The sequence below is a fragment of the Macrotis lagotis genome, chromosome X (assembly GCF_037893015.1).
Source record: "Macrotis lagotis isolate mMagLag1 chromosome X, bilby.v1.9.chrom.fasta, whole genome shotgun sequence".
Taxonomy (NCBI): Eukaryota; Metazoa; Chordata; class Mammalia; order Peramelemorphia; family Peramelidae; genus Macrotis; species Macrotis lagotis.
Window position 1 is genome coordinate 643,778,091 of NC_133666.1, and position 18,958 is coordinate 643,797,048.

General features: G+C 44.4%; 1 protein-coding gene across 3 annotated transcripts in view; it reads right to left on the reverse strand.

Moving 5' to 3' along the window:
* Nucleotides 1–925: 925 nt before the first annotated feature.
* Nucleotides 926–18,958, reverse strand: part of MED16 (mediator complex subunit 16) — a 51,982-nt gene continuing 33,949 nt past the window's right edge. For 2 of the 3 annotated variants that reach the window (XM_074204479.1, XM_074204480.1), the window contains exons 9-15: nucleotides 17,674–17,880; nucleotides 14,674–14,884; nucleotides 13,215–13,348; nucleotides 9,756–9,948; nucleotides 7,357–7,573; nucleotides 6,576–6,659; nucleotides 929–5,876 (exon numbers count right to left, since the gene is read on the reverse strand). In XM_074204479.1, coding sequence (XP_074060580.1) covers nucleotides 5,750–5,876; nucleotides 6,576–6,659; nucleotides 7,357–7,573; nucleotides 9,756–9,948; nucleotides 13,215–13,348; nucleotides 14,674–14,884; nucleotides 17,674–17,880 — 1,173 coding nt within the window. In that variant the 3' untranslated portion in view covers nucleotides 929–5,749. Of the gene's footprint in view, nucleotides 5,877–6,575; nucleotides 6,660–7,356; nucleotides 7,574–9,755; nucleotides 9,949–13,214; nucleotides 13,349–14,673; nucleotides 14,885–17,673; nucleotides 17,881–18,958 lie in introns of all 3 variants that reach the window. The other variant, XM_074204481.1, reaches the window with a different exon arrangement.

Sequence of the window (18,958 nt, forward strand, 5' to 3'; positions counted from 1 at the left end):
TATAAAGCAGCAGTCATCAAAACTATCTGGTATTGGCTAAGAAATAGAGTGGTGGACCAGTGGACTAGACCAGGCGCAATAGCAGGAAACGATTATAGTAATCTGCTGTTTGATAAACCCAAAGAGTCCAGCTATTGGGATAAAAACTGTCTCTTTGATAAAAACTGCTGGGATAATTGGAAGTTAGTGTGGAAGAAACTTAGATTAGACCAACACCTCACACCCTTTACCAAGATAAGATCCAAATTGGATACAGGATTGAGACATAAAAAACAATACTATAAGCAAATTAGAAGATCAAGGACTAGTTTACCTGTCAGATCTATGGAAAGGGAAGCAGTTTATGACTAAGAAAGAGATGGAGAACATCACCAAAAACTAGATAATTTCAATTACATTAGATTAGCTTTTACACAAATAAAACCACTGTAACCAAGATCAAAAGAAATGTAGTAAATTGGGAAACAATCTTTACATGATTCTGAAAAGGACTCATTTCTAAAATATACAGAGAAGTGAGTCAATTTAAAAAAAAAAGTCATTCCTCAATCGACAAATGGTCAAAGGATATGCAAAGGCAATTTAGAGATGAGGAGATCAAAGCAATCCATGGCCATATGAAAAATTGCTCTAAATCATTAATTAGTAGAGAAATGCAAATTAAAGCTTCTCTGAGGTACCACCTAACACCTCTCAGACTGGCCAATATGACTAGAAAGAATAATGATCATTGTTGGAAGGGTTATGGGAAATCGTGGACACTGTTGCACTGTTGGTGGAGTTGTGAACTCATCCAACCTTTCTGGAGAGAAATTTGGAACTATGCTCAAAGGGCAACAAAAATGAGAATACCCTTTGATCCAGCAATACCACTACTGGGTCTATACCCTGAAGAGATGATGAAAAAAGGGGTAAAACCTCACTTGTACAAAAATATTCATAGCAGCCCTGTTTGTGGTGGCAAAGAATTGGGAATCAAGTAAATGTCCTACAATTGGGGAATGGCTTAGCAAATTGTGGTATATGTATGCCATGGAACACTACTGTTCTATTAGAAACCAGGAGGGATGGGATTTCAGGGAAGCCTGGAGGGATTTGCATGAACTGATGCTGAGTGAGATGAGCAGAACCAGAAAAACACTGATCACCCTAACAGCAACATGGGGGCGATGATCAACCTTGATGGACTTGCTTGTTGTTGTACAACAATCAGGGACAATTTGGGGCTGTCTGCAACGGAGAATACCATCTGTATCCAGATAAAGAGCCGTGGAGTTTGAACAAAGTTCAAGGACTATTCCCTTTAATTTAGAAAAATAAAAACATATCTTATTGTCTGATCTTGTTACCTCTTAGACTTTTTGTTTCTTCCTTAAGGATATGATTTCTCTCTCATCACACTCAATTTGGATCAATGTACAACATGGAAACAATGTAAAGACTGACAGAGTGCTTTCAGTGGGGGGCGGTGGGGGGAGGGAAGTAAGATTAGGGGAAAAAATTGTAAAACTCAAAATCTTTAATAAAAAAAGTTGTACAAAATAAAGTGCTGAAAAGCAATGGATCATTTAAAAATAAACAGAAGGAAGCAGAAGGAAATTCAAAAGTAGATAGACAAGCAGAAAAATATTGAAATTATTATACATTTGAAATATCTATTTTACAAATGAGTTGGACATAGTAGAGATTCACAGTTCTGTATGCTGCTGTCTTCTGTTATATTTTGTATAGAAAACATCCATGTTAGTTGATGTTTGTCAAGTTCAAAGTAATAAAAAAAGATAACCTAAAGCCTTTTTTTGTTTCTTTTTGTAAGGCAAATGGGGTTAAGTGACTTACTTAAGGTCACACAGCTAGATAATTATTGAGTTTCTGAGGCCAAATTTGAACTCAGGTCCTCCTGACTCCAGGGCCAGTACTCTATCCACTGTTACCTAGCTGCCCCCAAAGTCTTATTTTTTAAATTAGAAGTTGTAGTGTTTAAAGGTAGACAACCAAAATGACAAAGGAGCTTGAGATCATCTCTATGATCAATTGAAGGAATATATAGAGGTGGGAGTTATACACAGTTTATTTCTTTCTTTCTTTTTTTTTTTTTGCTAGGCAATGGGGTTAAGTGGCTTGCCCAAGGCCACACAGCTAGGGCATTATTAAGTGTCTGAGGCTGGATTTGAACTCAGGTCCTCCTGACTCCAGGGCTGGTGCTCTATCCACTGCACCACCTAGCTGCCCCCATACCTAGTTTATTTCCAGGGGGAACAGGAATTCTATTTGCTCTGAACTGCTGAGTGGAAACTGCCAAGAGACAAATTTAAGTTGATAAATAGTGAAGACTGTCCCACTATCAGAGTAAACTCAAGTGCAATGGGCTATTGCCATAACAAAGAATGTATTTACCCATCATAGGAGGGCTTCCAGCTGCTGATCTACTGGGTAGCTGAAAAAAGGTTCTTGTTCGTCTGCATTAAATTAGGCAGCCTCTGAGCTTCCATTCATCTCTGAGGCCCTCTGAGTCCCTGCCTTCCCTGGTAAAAATTTTTCCAGTCCTTAAAATTTCTATTCAAATGCCACCTCCTTAAAGAAGTCTTCCCTGATCTCTAACCATTTAGAAATTATCTAGTGATGGTTTCCTTCCTGCAACTCTCTTAGAACTCAGTATCTCTCCTATACAAATAACAGCCTATAAGGTGATAAAGAGAAAATGATACGGTTGTGGAAGTTTGGGACATTAATGCACTGCTAGTGAAGCTGTGACCTAATCCAGCCATTCTGGAGAGCAACATGGTATCATGCCCAAAGAACAGGAAAACTGATTGTACACTTTGACCCAGCAATACCTATATCCAGAAGAAATCATAAAAAATGGGAAAATTCCCACATGTTCAAAAATATTTATAGCTCTTTTGCAGTGGCAAAGAATTGGAAATTACATGGAGCATAAACAAATATTTTCTGCCTGCTTCCTGCTGACCACATTGAAGTGGAAAGTGACTGTTGCCAGAGAGTGTGGCTCCATCAAAATCAGATCACAATTTCCTTTTTGGATGAGGCTGCCAAACCATTAAATCAGAGGATACAACAGGCACAGTTTACCCAGATTTTAGCAAAATGTGGAAAACATGGAAATGTTTATTAGGAGAGAATATAACTGGACAAGTTTGACACCGGTTGGAATGACTGCCATTAACAGTTTAATGGCAACTTGGAAGATTTGCATTCTTCTCAGGGACTTGGATAAAGGCCCAGATGAGCTAGACTACTCAGGACCTTCTCCTATAGACCTGAGAGGGGCCAAGATGTCTCACATTTATTCCCTAGATATTTAGAACATAATTGTGCACCTGAGCTCCCCATAGAATAGAAGCTCTTTGAGGGTAGGAGCTTCATTTTGTTAATCCCAGTTCAGCACCAACAACAGGAACCTAATAAATGTTTGACTGAAACTTCTACCAAGGGGAAGGAAACCCACATACTGAAGGGGGGACTAGATGACTACTGGTCAGATATTAGGGAGGGATCTTTATTCAGGTACATCATGGACAAGATGACCTCTGTGGTCGGTCCTTCCTCACTCTGAGATTAGCAAAGTAACAGGTTGGACATTCTAGACTAAGGGCTCTTAGAGCACTTTTGTTCTAAGATTCCAGGTCTTAGGTTTCTTTGTTCTCCAGCACCTGGAAAGGGCTCTGTATACAGAAATCAGGTGCCCAAGACTTACCAGTCAGGTTATTATTCATTGGATTCATTCAGTGGTCCATAATCTATATAAACAAGTTAGTCTTGTTTCCTTGAGTCCCCTCAGTCCCCTCTTGAAAAGACAAAACTGTCTTACCTGCATCCCCAAAGACTTCAGAGGGAGCCCACTGTTGATCTGCTCCCTCTTTCCTTGGTTTCCAATCAAGTCTCCTGAGTTAGAAAATTGTTTTCCCCAGCAGGTGGTAGATAGGGAAATGACCTTGGAGAGCCCTCACTGCTAATGGGAGGTTTTAGTGTTTACTTAGAGCCCCTTCCCACTGGCTTCCTGCCCCTCAAACTCCCAAGCTGGCAAGGAAAGGAGCAAATCTGCAGCATGTCTGTAAAGGGTCAGGGAGACATGGGAGACAAGCCAACTTTACAGTGAATGCCCCAGGAGAGAAAGGACAAAGCAGGGTCTTTACCTCCACAGCCAAGTGGGACCCATTCCTGGCAGGATTTGAGGGACTCGAGTGAAATGCAATCTCATGGAGAATGAGGGACCAAGCCTTGGGATTAATCTTCTGGTTACTGAAATTAAAGTGGGAAAGTAGATCTAGGTGGGCCTGGGAACTCAGCACTCCTTAGGTTCTAAAAATGAAGCTTTAAAGCTGGGCTTCTTAATCCAAGACGATGAACTTTAAAAAAAATAAATTTATTTATGGGTATGTGTGTGTATTCACATATATACACGTGTGTGTGTGTGCTATATTTGGAATCATCAGACTGATTCCCAAGGAGGCCTAAGGAGGCCATTGGGAAAACCTAAGGACAAGGACAAGGGGAGGCCAGCCTCCAAGCCATCTTTGGTGCCTTGGCCCACGCTTGGTACACAGCAGGAGATTACTAACTGGTTGTGAACCGCCCAGACATTGTGGGAATTCAGAGTGATAGAGCTCCCCACAGCAAGGCAAAGGATGCCAGCGCCGGCCCGCAGTGTCTGGGGCACGAGGGAGGATGGGGGAGACTTGCCCAAATCAGTCAGGACCCAGACCCTGGTCTTCCCGACCCATGACGCTGTGCTGCCTCTCACAACACATTTGACAAGACTGCTGCAGAAGAGAGTTGGTTGTGATTCTACCAGCTGTCCTAAACTTTGTGGTTAAAATAGATTTAAGACTCAACTTTGGGGAAATGAGATCTTCCAAAACAAAGTGGGTCTTATCTGACTCTGGTAGTTGCTGATGGTTGTGCTGGGGGAGCTTCCCAGAGTCACCTAAGGTACAGTGTTGAAAAGGGCATGCAAGGGGCTTGGCCCCAGGTTCAAGCCCCCCTCCTCCCTGTCTCCAGGTCCTCATTTGCAAAATGAGACGGGCAAGATGGTTTGTGAGGTCCCTTCCTGCTCCAGATCCAAGCAGTGTGCTCTCAAAGAGAATGGTTGATCCTAGAAGAGGCTCCCAGGGCAGGGGCACCCTCAGAGCCCAGAAGTTCAGAGTCACAAAGGACCTCACCATGCAGAACACCAGGCCTACACATTGCTTTGATCCTCTGACCTCAGACTACTAACTAGTGCCCTCACTGACCATCCATGCATCTCCCACTTGATGGATGAGAAAAGGGAGAGACACTTTCTCAAAGGTGCCCAGCATGGTGCTGGCAGAGCCAGCCTGGGCTCTGGGATGCCCCGTGGCTTGGTTCCACCCTCACCCTTCTACTGTCTGAGCAGTTTCTGGGACAAGCTCCTTGATTTCCCACACATCGGTTTCCCCAAAGCAGAAATTTTCTTTTCATTGGAGTAGGGGAGGGGAAGGAATGGGAGATGTTCTTGAAGCATGAATAATACTTGGTTTAGGGCATCAAGGAGAAAGATGAGAAATCTTAAAGGGGATTTTCTTCTTTATACATAGCACATTACAAACATATTTACAAGATGCCAGTTTGAGAGAGGCTGTCTGTAAACTCTGAAGGGGTGTGCCCTCCTGAAGCCCCTTGCCCATTGAGGAGCTTGGATGGGAGCAGCAGCCTTCTGGGGGCAGGTCCACATGGGATGTGGGAGCAGGGCCAGCCTGGGGCTCAGTCACGAGTAGCTGGCGGGCATCCTGCGCCACAGGCCCCCACACAAACAGTTCTTTGTCCAGCGCTGTTCCCACTGCTTCACCGCCGTCGCCTTGTGGGGGGACCTGAGCACAGTGACGCAGCCACACCTGGGAGAAGGAAGAATAAGAACCATGGGAGCTGGCCCAGGGAGAACCTCTAGCAGAAGGAGCATGTCCCATGAGTCCCCCCACGAGTAAGATGCCGAAGCTTTCAGTGTCTTCATCCATAAAATGTGAGCAATACCATCTACATTTAGCACCTCCCAGTTTTGTAAAGCTCCCAAGTGCTACAGAATTCAGAATGGTCATCATGTCTTTTAACAATGTCAGGGCAGGGGCAGCTAGGTGGTGTAGTAGATAGGGCAGCTGGAGTCAGGAGTGCCTGAGTTTAAATCTGACCTCAGACACTTAATAACTGCCTAGATGTGTTATCTTGGGCAAGTCACTTAATTCCATTGCCTTAAAAAATAAACTAAAAAAACATTATCAGGGCAGGCTGAGAACAAGAAGAGATCCATGGGACAGACCCTGGAGAAGGCTCGCTGTGCTCCCAAGGGTCTGGACCAACAGGGCCAGAGACAAGCAGGTAGCCTGGACTGCAGGAGAGGAAGAAACTTCTCTACAGACTCTATGAACGTGGCCAGGGCGACATCAGGGCGGGTGGGCAGGAGCCACAGAAGCACGAGTCTCCCTACAGTGCCTTACTTGATCATGGGCAACAAGGAATGCCTGTGGTCATGCGAAGCCTGGGCTGGGGGGACCAGGAATCTCAGGCTGCCAGCCCCTACCTATGCTCCGGGGACTTACCTGGTACAGGATTTGCATTCTTCAGTGGGGTACGCCCCCAAGTGCAGTCTCCTGAGGTGGTCAATCTTCGGTTGCCCAGGGGCTCTGAAAACAGACAATGAAAATAAGGGGGAAATGGGAAGCTCAGACCATAAGCAGGGTCAGAAGTGTTCTCAGAATCACAGAGACAATAATAATAATAATAATAATAATAATAAAAAGGACTAGATGATCTAACATTTGTAAACACAGTAATACTTCTCCCCTGCTGTCCACCCTCTTCTAGAGATCTCTAGAAAGCTCTCTCAGACCCCCCCCAATTCAAGAGGGTCCCAGTGCTCAGGTCTTGCCAGCAAACTTACAATTTGGGGAGCCAAAGGCTCTGTTCCCTTCCCGGGATCATGTGTTTAAATGACAAAATGAAAGACATGAGATTATAAAGAAAACCAATGGTTAGTGCTCGCTGCCCTCCACACATCCTCCTTGCACCTCTGATCTGAAGATGTCAGCTCCTTTGCAACAGGGGTTTGGCAGCATCCAGGCCACCTGGGGCAGGGGGAGCTCTGGCTGCCAGAGATGTCAGAGGGGGGTCCTGCTCAGCAAAGGACTGGCCTCCAGGAGTCCTCCTGCATGGCTAACCATCTGCAGGTGGTTTGGCAGAGCAAGTTTCCTCCTTACACTAATGTGGTATTTCCTGAATCACCTGTGAACCCTCATCCCCACTCCCCACAGCCACAAGGAACACATTTATTTGCTGCTCTCCAGGGGATCCCAGCTGACCACCACCTCCACACACCCCTACCTGGCAAGGACCTCAAAGGGTGGTGTGCCAGCATAGCCAAGCAGCCCAGGAGCCTTCCCAAATTGGAGCCGCACCAGCTGCTTGCTCTGGAGTTTGCTGATGATGCCATCGCTGATGGGCAGCCAGTCTAGGTTGGGAATGAGCAGCTGACTCGGGAGGAGACAACACTCGTCGATGAGGGTCTCATCAGGCTCCGAGGGGTGGTTTTCATCCCGACCTAGGGAAGGGAGAGACTGGTGATGGCAGGAAGCAAGAACTTCTTGCCAGGCCTGGAGGAGATGGGGCTCTGGTGCTGGACCTGATAGCAGCAGGAGGAGGAGGAAGAGGAGGAAGGCAGGGCTTTGTGACAAAGCCACAGCACCCTGGGAACCTGCCACTCCGGGTCCCACTGTCCAACCGAGACCCCAGAGACAGAAGACAAGCCAGGAGGTTCTGTTCCCTGTAAGACACTTCTTGGTCATTTCCACCTGGCCACCCTCCTCCTCCCAACCCCCCTCCCCTGGTCCTCAGACTCCAGAAGGGGACTTGCCACTATACTGCCCACAATCAGGCCTCCACAAAGCTTACAGGATATTGTCAAACCCCACCATCCCCCACCTCCCAACTCCTGTAATGTGCAGTGATCCCTGTGAAAATATAAATCCTTTGAGGACAATGATCATTTTACTTGCTTGCAGTGGAGCCCCAAGGTCATGGTGTTTAATACATGCTTTCACTCATTTATAAGCTCCTGTGACTGGCCCTAACACTTGAGCCCACTGTTCTTTCCTGGGGCCCCTACAGGAGGTTACCCAATGTCTAGGTTCTCAAGCTCCTTCAGGCTCTGACATTCCAGTGTCCGGGTCTCTTCTTGAGCTTAGAACACACCGTCAGGGAAGACGCAGACTCTTCCACCCACTAGCTGTGGGACCTTGAAACAACTTACTGCCAGTTGACAAGACCAGTCTTGACATTCCCACCCCCCCCACCTCCAAAGAAGAAGCCCAATAAGAACAGCTTCTGCTCAAAGTCTCCTAGGGACAAAGAATTCACAACTTCTTAAGGAGACTCATTCCACTTTGGGAAAATTCTAATTGTTGGGAAATTGGAACTAAACTTCTGCAAAGCAGGACAGGTCTAAGTCCCCCAATGATGACTGGCCTGCCCACCAGACCATCCCACCCAAGTCATCTCTTCTCTAGTCCTGTCTGGTTTCAGCCAATCCACATCCAGACTAATCATGAGGTCTTCACTACCCTGGCTGGCCTCATCTGGACACACTCCAGCTAAAGAAGGTACCTCTGTTTTTTTTTTTGCAAGGCAATGGGGTTAGGCGACTTGCTCAAGACCACACAGCTAGGTAATTATTAAGTGTCTGAGGCTGGATTTGAACCCAGGTACTCCTGACTCCAGAGCCAGTACTCTATTCACTGTGCCACCTAGCTATCCCTAAACAAGGTACTTCTAAACTGGAGTGCCCAGAACTGTATGTAGAGCCCATGAGGAAGGGCCTGCCTTCCCAGACCTCACCCTACCTGAGGTTTCCAGCCCACCAGAGCTGCTGCCTGTCTTCCCCTGGACCTGAGGCCTAGTCACACTTCCTCCAACCTGCCTTGGGCAGTTATGGATTTAACAGTTATCCATATTAAACTTAATATTATTTGATTTAGTCCACAATTTAATCTGAGATCTTTTATGATCCCAAATGTCATCTGCAGGAGGCGGCCAGGCCAAGTGAGGACAATTAGAAGGTAGACTGGAGTCTGAAGCCCACCTGTGTGATCCTGGGCAAATCCCTTCCTCTTTGTCTGCCTTGGTTTCCTCAGCTGTAAAATGGGCATCATAATAGCAGCTTCCTCAAATTGTGATGAAATGATATTTGCAAAAGTGCTTTACAAGCCCTAAAATGCCATTTCATTGCTAGTCAGCAGCAGCAGATGTGCTCTGTTCTAACTCTGAATTTCCTGGGTTCTTAGGTCCCATCGAGCTAAAATATTCTATGACTGTCCTTAAAAAGCTCAATCAGCCCAGGTCAAATATAGTTGACAAACTCAACAATCTACCCTATTTCATTTCGGATCTGAGGAAACAGTGACCAATAAAGCTCAACCAGCTTTCTTAAGAGTTGCAGACTAGGGGCAGCTAGGTGGCGCAGTGGATAGAGCACTGGCCCTGGAGTCAGGAGGACCTGAGTTCAAATCCGACCTCAGACACTTCATAATTACCTAGCTGTGAGGCCTTGGGCAAGCCTCTTAACACCATTGCCTTGCAAAAACTAGAGTTGCAGACTAAGACAAGGCAGAGTCTAGGTTGGAATTCCTTCTCTCTCAGCTTCCTGAGTTACAAAGTCACTAATTCACTTCACCTCACATTTCTTTAAAGACTCTTGTACAGATGGATAGTTTCAGGGTGTTGCTTACAGCAGAGCCAGAGTTTTGTCAGGAGCCGGAAGAGGAGAGACATGCTGTCCTGTGTGTCAGAGGTTGCAGTGTAAATGGGCAGACAGCTCGGTTTCAATAGGCCCCAGATTCGAATAACAACCATCAATTCTCGAAGCATGCCCAGGGAAGCCCCATCACGTAGAAAGCTGTGGCCTGGGCGGACAGGAGAACCCTGGTGGAATTGAAAAAATAGTGTTAGCTGTGAATTTTCCTGCAATGCTGTTTTAATCCTGTCATTTCTCTTTTGGGAGTGGATGGTTGGTGGTGGTTGGTGACATCCTGTTGAGAAGGGTTAAGACAACATTTGTTGACTTAAGAGACAGAGAGTCCTGCTGCTTTCCCAGGATAAATATCTGAGACATGGCAGAGAATTTCCCAAGACCTGTCAAACCTGGGTAGATGCTATCACCCTTCCTGGTGATTTAAATCATACTGCAAAGGGGACCTAGAGAACATTGCTAAAGAGGAAAATGTCTTCAGCCAGGAAGTGCAGAAACCATGGACAGGTGGCTTTTCATCATCTCTGTTCAGGAAAGCCAAAAGTATAAGAAGGTCACATCTCAGAATGGAATTAGGGTTCCTGGACCAAAGAGGGTGGCTGAAAGGAGGGCTTTAAGCAGAAAAGGAAGGCTCTACCAAACCAGATACTATATACTAAAGAAAGACTGCAAAATAGAAGTCCCAAAATTCATAGAAAATAGAATCCAAGAAAAGGGCCAATACAATCCACAGCCTCAGATGCCCAAACAAAGGTACAAAGTCTAGCTAAAAGGCAATATGAACTAGAGATTCCATGTGTGGAGACAAATGTACCCTTGAGTGTCACTAAAGATAAGTGCACCTTATTCAAGGAACCGAACAGGTAAACTGTGGGGAGAGCAGGGGAAAAGTGTACAGAAAGAATGGGAAGAATTCCATTTTGCCTTCCTTCTACTCTTCTATACCATCAAGATCCTCTGGAAAAAAGTCAGAAACAGATGAGGTATTCTGCACAAAGATGACAAGGCTGGCCTGGAGCCCCACCATCATAGCTGCGACAGATCTGGGGCATTTTTGGCCAGGAAAAAAGCAGCTTCTTCTCATCCTAATTTCCTGGCTTGACTGAGGACAAACTATTTTGACTCCAATTCTCAATAACATAACAACTTCAGAGTGTATGAGAAAGAAGAAAGCTGGCCGTGGTGGGAACGACCCCCTTGAGTGAGGGAGAGTGGATGAGTAGCATCCAGTATACTAACCTTTAACTATAAAGTTGTCTGGGAAGGCCAGAAACTTAAATCAACAGGACTCATGTGTCCACAATGTGGCAGGCATTCTAGGTACTGAAGATACAAAGATCAAGACCAAGAGGGCCTACCCTCAAGGAACTTCCCCTCTACTGGGGAAGACAACCTTATATAGAGACAAGAAAATATAAAAACTATTCAAAGTAAACACAAAATAACTGTGAGCTATGGAGTCCTAATGAATTCTGGATTAATAAAAGCATCCAGGAAAAGGCATTTGAGACTTTCCTCGCCTCACAGGAACCCTTAAGGATTCTAAGAGGTAGAGATGGGGAGCCTTGGGGAGGAAGGGGGGTAGAGAGCCTGTGCAACTGGCTGGGGTGAAAGAGGAACAACCAGCAGTTGTTCTGGCTCTAAGACAGAAGAAAGGGAAAGCAAGGTGAAATCAAGCTGAAGAGGTAATTTGGAATCTGACTGTAAAGGGTTTTAAATGTCCAACAAAAAAGTCTCAAATTCAATCTCAGAGGGGCAGCTAGGTGGCACAGTGAATAGAGTACCAGCCCTGGAGTCAGGAGTACCTGAGTTCAAATCTGGACTCAGACACTTAATCATTGCCTAGCTGTGTGACCTTGAGCAAGTCACTTAACCCCATTTGCCTTGCAAAAACCTAAAAAGAAAAATTCAATCTCAGCAAAGAGGGAGCAAAATGTGAGACCTCTGCTTCAGAACTGTTAATCTGGCAAGTGGGGCGAGGAGGACCTTGAGAGGACAGAGAGCCCGGAGGCACATTAGTCAGCCAGCACTATACCCATATGTTTATATACACACACACACACACACACACACACACACACACACACACACACAGATAAATAAGGTATATTCCAACAGAGGAAGTGAAAGAACATGAAAATCTGGCTATGTGTAAGAATGTTATGGAGACTGTCTGGATAAGTAAGACTGGACTGGCTGTGAAGGGGGAAGGGAGGAAGCATCCACACTGAAGCTGCCCACCCAAGTGACCAGGAGCCTTTCTAAAGAATATAATTCTGAAGACAACAAAAGATAAGTCAAGACAAAAGGAACAATGCAGGTAATTGAGGATGAAGATAAAAGTGTCAGAAACAAGTGTTTCAAAAGTCTCAGCTCTCCTACCTTACTTATTGTGCCCATTTCCTCATCAGAAAAATGGGGTAAAGAATAGTTACACAATCTACCTCAAAGGGCAAGTATTGTGAAAAGAGTGTTGTGTAAATTTTAAAACACTCCAAAAATGTGAGTCATTGTTATCATATGTAAAATGAAGACCATTTCTAACAACCTTCTAAGGCTACAAGAAGTATCAAGTGACTATATATGAAGCATTACTAAGTTTAAACCACCAAAGAGATCAAAAAAAGAAGGAAAAGGTCCACACACACAAAAATATTGATAGCTGCTCTTTTTTGTAGTGGCAAGGAACTGTAATCTAAGAAGGGAAGGGTTCCCTCATTTGGGGAATGGCTGAACAATATAAGGATTTTGAATGGGATGGAATACTATTGTATCATTAAAAAATACAAAAGGGATAATGTCAGAGAAAGCTGGGAAGACGTGTGTGAATTGAGGCAGTCAATCAAGCAGAGCTAGAACACTGTACATAATAACAACATCCTGAAGACAAACAAGTTTGAAAGACTTAAGAATACTGATCTAGGGGCGTCTAGGTGGCACAGTGGATAGAGCACCGGCCCTGAAGTTAGGAGTCCCTGCCTTACAAAAACTAAACAAAAAAAACCTTTAAAAAAAATACTGATCTATGCAATAACCAAACTGATTCCAGAGGACAAATAATGTAACATGATACCCACCTACTGAAAGATGGACTCATGCTACAGAACAAAATATTTTTTAGATGTGACCAATATGGAAATTTGTTTTGCTAGATTATTCATATTTGTGATAGGGTTTTCTTTTTGTTCTTTTGTTCCAATGGGGAGAAAGAAGGTAGGAAAGAGAAAAAATAAACCCTTGTTAACTAGAAAATCTTTTTTTTCCAAAGAAAACAGATGTGAAAAAAGTTTTATACTCATAAAGCACTGAAAAAATGTCAGTTTTACCTTTTTTATTCCAGTAGAATAGTAAAAGCAACAAATGAAAGAAGGCAAGAGGAGATAACTCCTTACCTTCTGCCCACTTTGGCAGAATATGGGGGAGATGGGAAGATCCTCACCTGGTTGGGGAGGCTGGCCAAGAGGTAGAGCACAAAATCTCCCACCCACTGGATGAGTTGCTGCAGGGACTGCAGGGTCGTCATTTCTAACACAAACTCTTCTGTCTTCAGGTTGATCATCACCTTGTCAATATCTATAATCAAAATAAGGTGCAAAGATTCAAATCCTGGAAACTGTGGGATGAAAGAAGTGCAACCGCCCTTAGAACATAAATGGTTCTAGCCACCAAGTCCTTCAGAGGTTATCTTGTCTGCCTCTACTAGTGGAGTGGCTTCCTCTATGGTACTCATTTCCCCAAATATTCAGTGCTGGTACAACAGCTGGCAAACAGAACAAGCTTCTGTTCATCCTAAGGACCACATTTCACCTTTTGTCTGCAGGAGCTCCTAATCTTAATGTACTGAGTGTTAAAGCCACTTTCCCAAATGAGCCCCTGCAACACTTTGGTCTATCATGAAGACATCCTGACTAGGTTCTGAGAGTGAGTTCCCCAACTCCACTCTGACAAACTCTTGAACTGGAGGAAGGAGGGACTGAGGCAGCTCCATACCAGATCAAGTGTGATTCCATCAATAAGAAGCAGTGTGGGGGTAGCTAGGTGGCACAGTAGACAGAGCACTGGTCCTGGAGTCAGGAGGAAGCTCAGTTCAAATTTGGCCTCAGACACTTAATAATTACCTAGCTGTGTGGCCTTGGGCAAGCCACTTAACCCTATTGCCTAGCAAACAAAAACAAAAATAAGAGGCAGTGTGACATGAAAGAACTCTGGATGGCAGCAAATTGACAAGGAGGACAAAAAATGATAGTGGGAAAAGAGGCAACCCAATACACTACTGGTGGAGTTATAAATCAACCCAATTGTTCTGGAAAACAAATTCAGAATTGGGTAAGATAAGTGAACACTACTCACTCCTTTGATCCAGCAATTCTACTACTAGACTCATACCTGGAAAATGGTCCCATCTACACCAGCCCTTTGTATGACAGTACAGAACTGGAAACAAAGTGGGTATCCTCTGGGAAATGGTTGAACAAATTCTGCTTTGTGAATGTAACAGAGCATTACTATGCAATAAGAATAAGGAATATGAGGAAGTCAGAGAAATGTAGGAAGTGTTTTATGAACTGATCCTGAAAAAAGTCATGAGAACAATACACATGATGATGAAAATAATCACATGGAAAGAACAATAAAATTCTGAATCAATGTAAAAATCAGAAGAAAAGTGAGGTAGGGGATGATGAAGGCAGAATGCACTGATTGTGCTGAATGGATGCTTTTGCTTAACAATAATTTTTTGTCAAAAGGTAGAATTCAATGTGAAATAATCAACATGAAATCACCTGAGGATTTGTGGTTTACAAATGTATAAATCGCTCTTCCTATTCTAATAATCAGGGTTTCTTGGGAAGGGAAGGGAGAATGAGTTGAAAAAGTGCACCAGGTTGAAGCCCTACCCACATCCGTGATCTTGGTGCAGATTTCGGTAAGTCGGTCACCAGGGCTTTTGTCTGGAGTGTTCAGGAAATGAGGCCGGAGCAGCGACTTCAGGGTGGAGCTTATGGCAATCAGGAAGAGTTTGGCATGGTAGTCACAGACCCGAGCCACTGTGCAAGATGAGAGCTTACAGAGGGAAGCTTTCATGGCCACAATCCGAGTGGAGAGAACCTGGTCAACAACACCAACAACACCAAGAATGCTGGAGCACAAAGACTAAGAAAGTTCTAAGTGAGCAAGGGAGCAGGGCCAGAAGGAGGGTCTGAGTCTTCTGACTCTTAGTGAATGAAGGGTTCCTTTCACTATATGAACAGAACAACTAGACCAATTCTGATCATTAGAGAAAATGATTGAAACTGAATAAGGAAAGTGACATCAAAAGACCCAAGAGAGCAATAGCCAGCCCTCGAGGCAAAAGGCCTCAGCTGTGGGTACCCTTTGGGAATTAAGTATGAGCAGACAAGTCCCTGCACATTCTGGCCCTAACCTAATCTGACTACTCCTATCCTTCCTCCTCTCATCCCAATGACTGGAAAGGACTGTTCTCTTTATTTCTGTATGTTGAAATCCCCCCTTTATTTTAAAGTCCAATTTATATACTGACCTCCTCTAGGAAGCCTTCTCTGACATGGGTCCCCTCTCCCCTCAAGTATTTCCTATTATTCATTATTAATTACTCAAGCACCTACCTATCAGGGTTATCTATGTATATTGTCCTTTCTCCTACGATAATTTTTTCTAAGCCCAACCTTGGTATTCTCAGAGGCAAGGTCCTTAACAGAATATTACAAAAGGAAGCCAATTTTATTGAATTAAAGATGCAGTCTCTTAATGTTTCCTGAAATGAGAAGTCTGATGATTAGACCAGCCACCCTCCCCAGAGTATTCAGCAATCCTGGCTATCTATTAGCCTGGGGTAGGGCAGAGAAATGCATGGTGAAAGATTCACTCAGTTTCATGCAGTTCTACTGCATCCCAGACTGAAAAAGAAAAGAAACCCAGCTACAATTTTTTTTTTAGGTTTTTGCAAGGCAAATGGGGTTAAGTGGCTTGCCCAAGGCCACACGGCTAGATAATTATTAAGTGTCTGAGACCGGATTTGAACCCAAGTACTCCTGACTCCAGGGCCGGTGCTTTATCCACTGCGCCACCTAGACGCTCCTAGCTACAAATTTCTAACAAGCAGCAGCAGTTGTATTAAAATAACCAAGAGTTAGCTCTCTAGCATTCATTAATGCCAGGCTGGCCCAAACAATGCCTCTGCAGAATGTGGAATCATGTTGTTCAAAAGCTCAAAAAGGTCTACACAACATCCCCCTGATCTCTCCCTCATCAGCTTGCATAGCAGCTTAGAATTCTCCAGTGCAAGGATCATGGTCTAACTTGTGTAAGATGTAGACAAAGACAAAGCTTCTTTTCTCAACTAGACTGCAAGCTTACTTAAGGCAGGAGCTGTTATTTATATTATCCACATCCAGGAACGGGTACCATGCATCACAAAGAGCAGGTGCTGAGGCCCCAGCAGCTGGCTACAGAAGCTCCTCCTCCTCCTCAGCAGGGAACAATGGGAAGAGCTGAGTTAATCCAGTTTGGAACACCTGGCCTCAACACTGCTCTCCTCATTGACTCACTTTGAACAAGTCTGTTCACCTAGTATCTCCTTCTGTAAAATTAAATCCTTCTTTGAAGGAATCCACAGAATCTCAAAATGGGAAAGGATTTCAAGTCATTTAATCCAATTCCTGCAGATGGTTCATAAGCTTCCTTTTAGAAAATCTGAACATGACCCAAGATTCCTTGTTGCTCTATAATCCTATAACATGTTTACAATTTCCCTATAAGAAGAATGTGTCTATGAAAACCAATCTCTGGGTTCTTTGCTTCTTGAATGACTCACAACAGTGATGTCCAGACTGAGTTACACTGTCACAAGGTGCTTCTAGAAAAACCAGATCCACAGATTAAGTGATGAAGCTCCCAAAACACTACAGTCCTAGGCAGGGCACTAGCATAGTGATTATCCTGACCTTTCCAAGAACTACATAGAATATACAGTAGAGGGGCAGCTGGGTGAAACAGTGGGTAGAGCAACGGCCCTTGAGTCAGGAGTACCTAAGTTCAAATCCGACCTCAGACACTTAATAATTACCTAGCCGTGTGGCCTTGGGCAAGCCACTTAACTCCATTGCCTTGAAAAAACAAAAACCAAAAACCAAAACGAAAACCAGAATATACAGTAGATGATCTAGAAAAAAATTTAACAGTGATCCAAACCACAGAGATTTCAGGGATCTATGAACTTGGATGGAAAAAAAAGATAGAATTCAATAGAATTGGTTTCCTTTTATAATACTAAGCATTTTATCTTATGTATTAAAACAAACAAAAAGTCCATGATTCTGAGGCAGCTAAGTGATGCAATGGATAAAGCATAGATCCTAAAGTCAGGAGGACCTGAGTTCAAATCTGATCAAATCACTTAACCCCCAAATGCCTCAAAAAACAAAACAATCCCACCTTCCCCCTGACTCTGAGATGCAGGGGTCTACAAGCTTTGCCTGGCTTCCAAAGGGGCTCAAGACACAAAAGAGGTGAAGCAACCCTGGGGTCCAAGACCTATTTTTATAGAGGAGAAACTGAGGCCTAGAGATGCCAAACACTTTGATCCCAGGTCATTTGATAACTTAATGGAGATGTCGGGATCAAACCAAGGGACAGGATAACTAAGATAGTCCCCATTACAGACTAAGCACCATACACACTGATAAGACCATGGGCATGGTGACAAGGGAACAGTTGTTCAGGGGAGATCAAGGCAATGAGGCTGGGCTCCAGCCTTCCAGGAGGATGAGCTGGATGATCAGCACAGGCCACCGAAAGCCCAAGGGCTGGAAGCATGGTAAGTGATTCATACTAGAAGCTGCTTCCTCCCCCAGGCCAGGTCCTGCAGACCCCCTCACCTGCTGCAGCGCTGCATTCTGACGCATGTACTCTTCATGGAGCTTCTCCACCAGGTTTTGCACCATATTGGGCTGCACGTGCAGCAAGATGTCCCACCAGTCGTAGCCTGTCACCATGCAGTACTCCAGAAGGAAGAGCAGATGACGCAGGGACATGTTCATGTCCAGGGCATGGCCCATGGAGGGTGAGACGCGGAGCATGCTCAACTAATGGGAGAGGACAAGATCTGTGTTAGAGCCTTTAACCATGCCCCTGCAAAAGCAGAAGAGGCACAAGCCCTGGAAGGTCAGCAGGCCTGGTCTGAATCCTGGTCCTTATGCTCAACAGCCTGCTTCAACCTCCACCCATCTCAGTTCCTTGCTCCATATTATGGGTACAACATGACTCACTAATCACCTCAAAACTGTTTAGAGCAAAGTTCTATAAATCTGAAGAGCTACAGAAAACCTCCTACCCTCATCTTATTTGTGTGCAGCTGTTTGCAAGCTGCTGCTCCCCTGGGTGGTGAGCCCCTCCAGAGCAGGGCCTGTCCTGAGCCTTGCTTTGTCTTCCCAGGGCAGAGCACAGCACCGAGCACACATAGTAGGGGTTTTATCAGCAATAACATACAAAGATGTTCACAACTATATGAGATAGGTGAGGAGACATTCAGAAACTTGTCTATAGTCACCAGTAAGTTAACAATTCACAACTGAAGGAGGCCCTGGAGACACAAGGCCTTCCTCAGTGGCTAAGATTTGTTAGACCTTTCTTCAGATAAGAAAATGAACAGAGACATTTGGGAAAGACTTTCATTAACAAGGAAGACACACATGGAACACTATTGTTCTCTTAGAAACCAGGAAGGATGGGAATTCAGGGAAGCCTGGAGGGATTTGCATGAACTGATGCTGAGTGAGATGAGCAGAACAAGAAGAGCATTGTACACCCTAACAGCAACATGGGGGCGATGATCAACCTTGAAGGACTTGCTCATTCCATCAGTGCAACAATCAGGGACAATTTGGGGCTGTCTGCAATGGAGAATACCATCTGTATCTAGAGAAAGAACTGTGGAGGATGAACAAAGACCAAGGACTATTACCTTTAATTTAGAAAAAAAAAAAAACTGAGTATCTTATTATCTAATCTTGCTATCTCTTTTACTTTATGTTTCTTCCTTAAGGATATGATTTCTCTCTCATCACAATTTGGATCAATGTATAACATGGAAACAATGTAAAGACTGGCAAATTGCCTTCTGTGGGGGTGGGAGGAGGGAAGTAAGATTAGGGGAAAAATTGT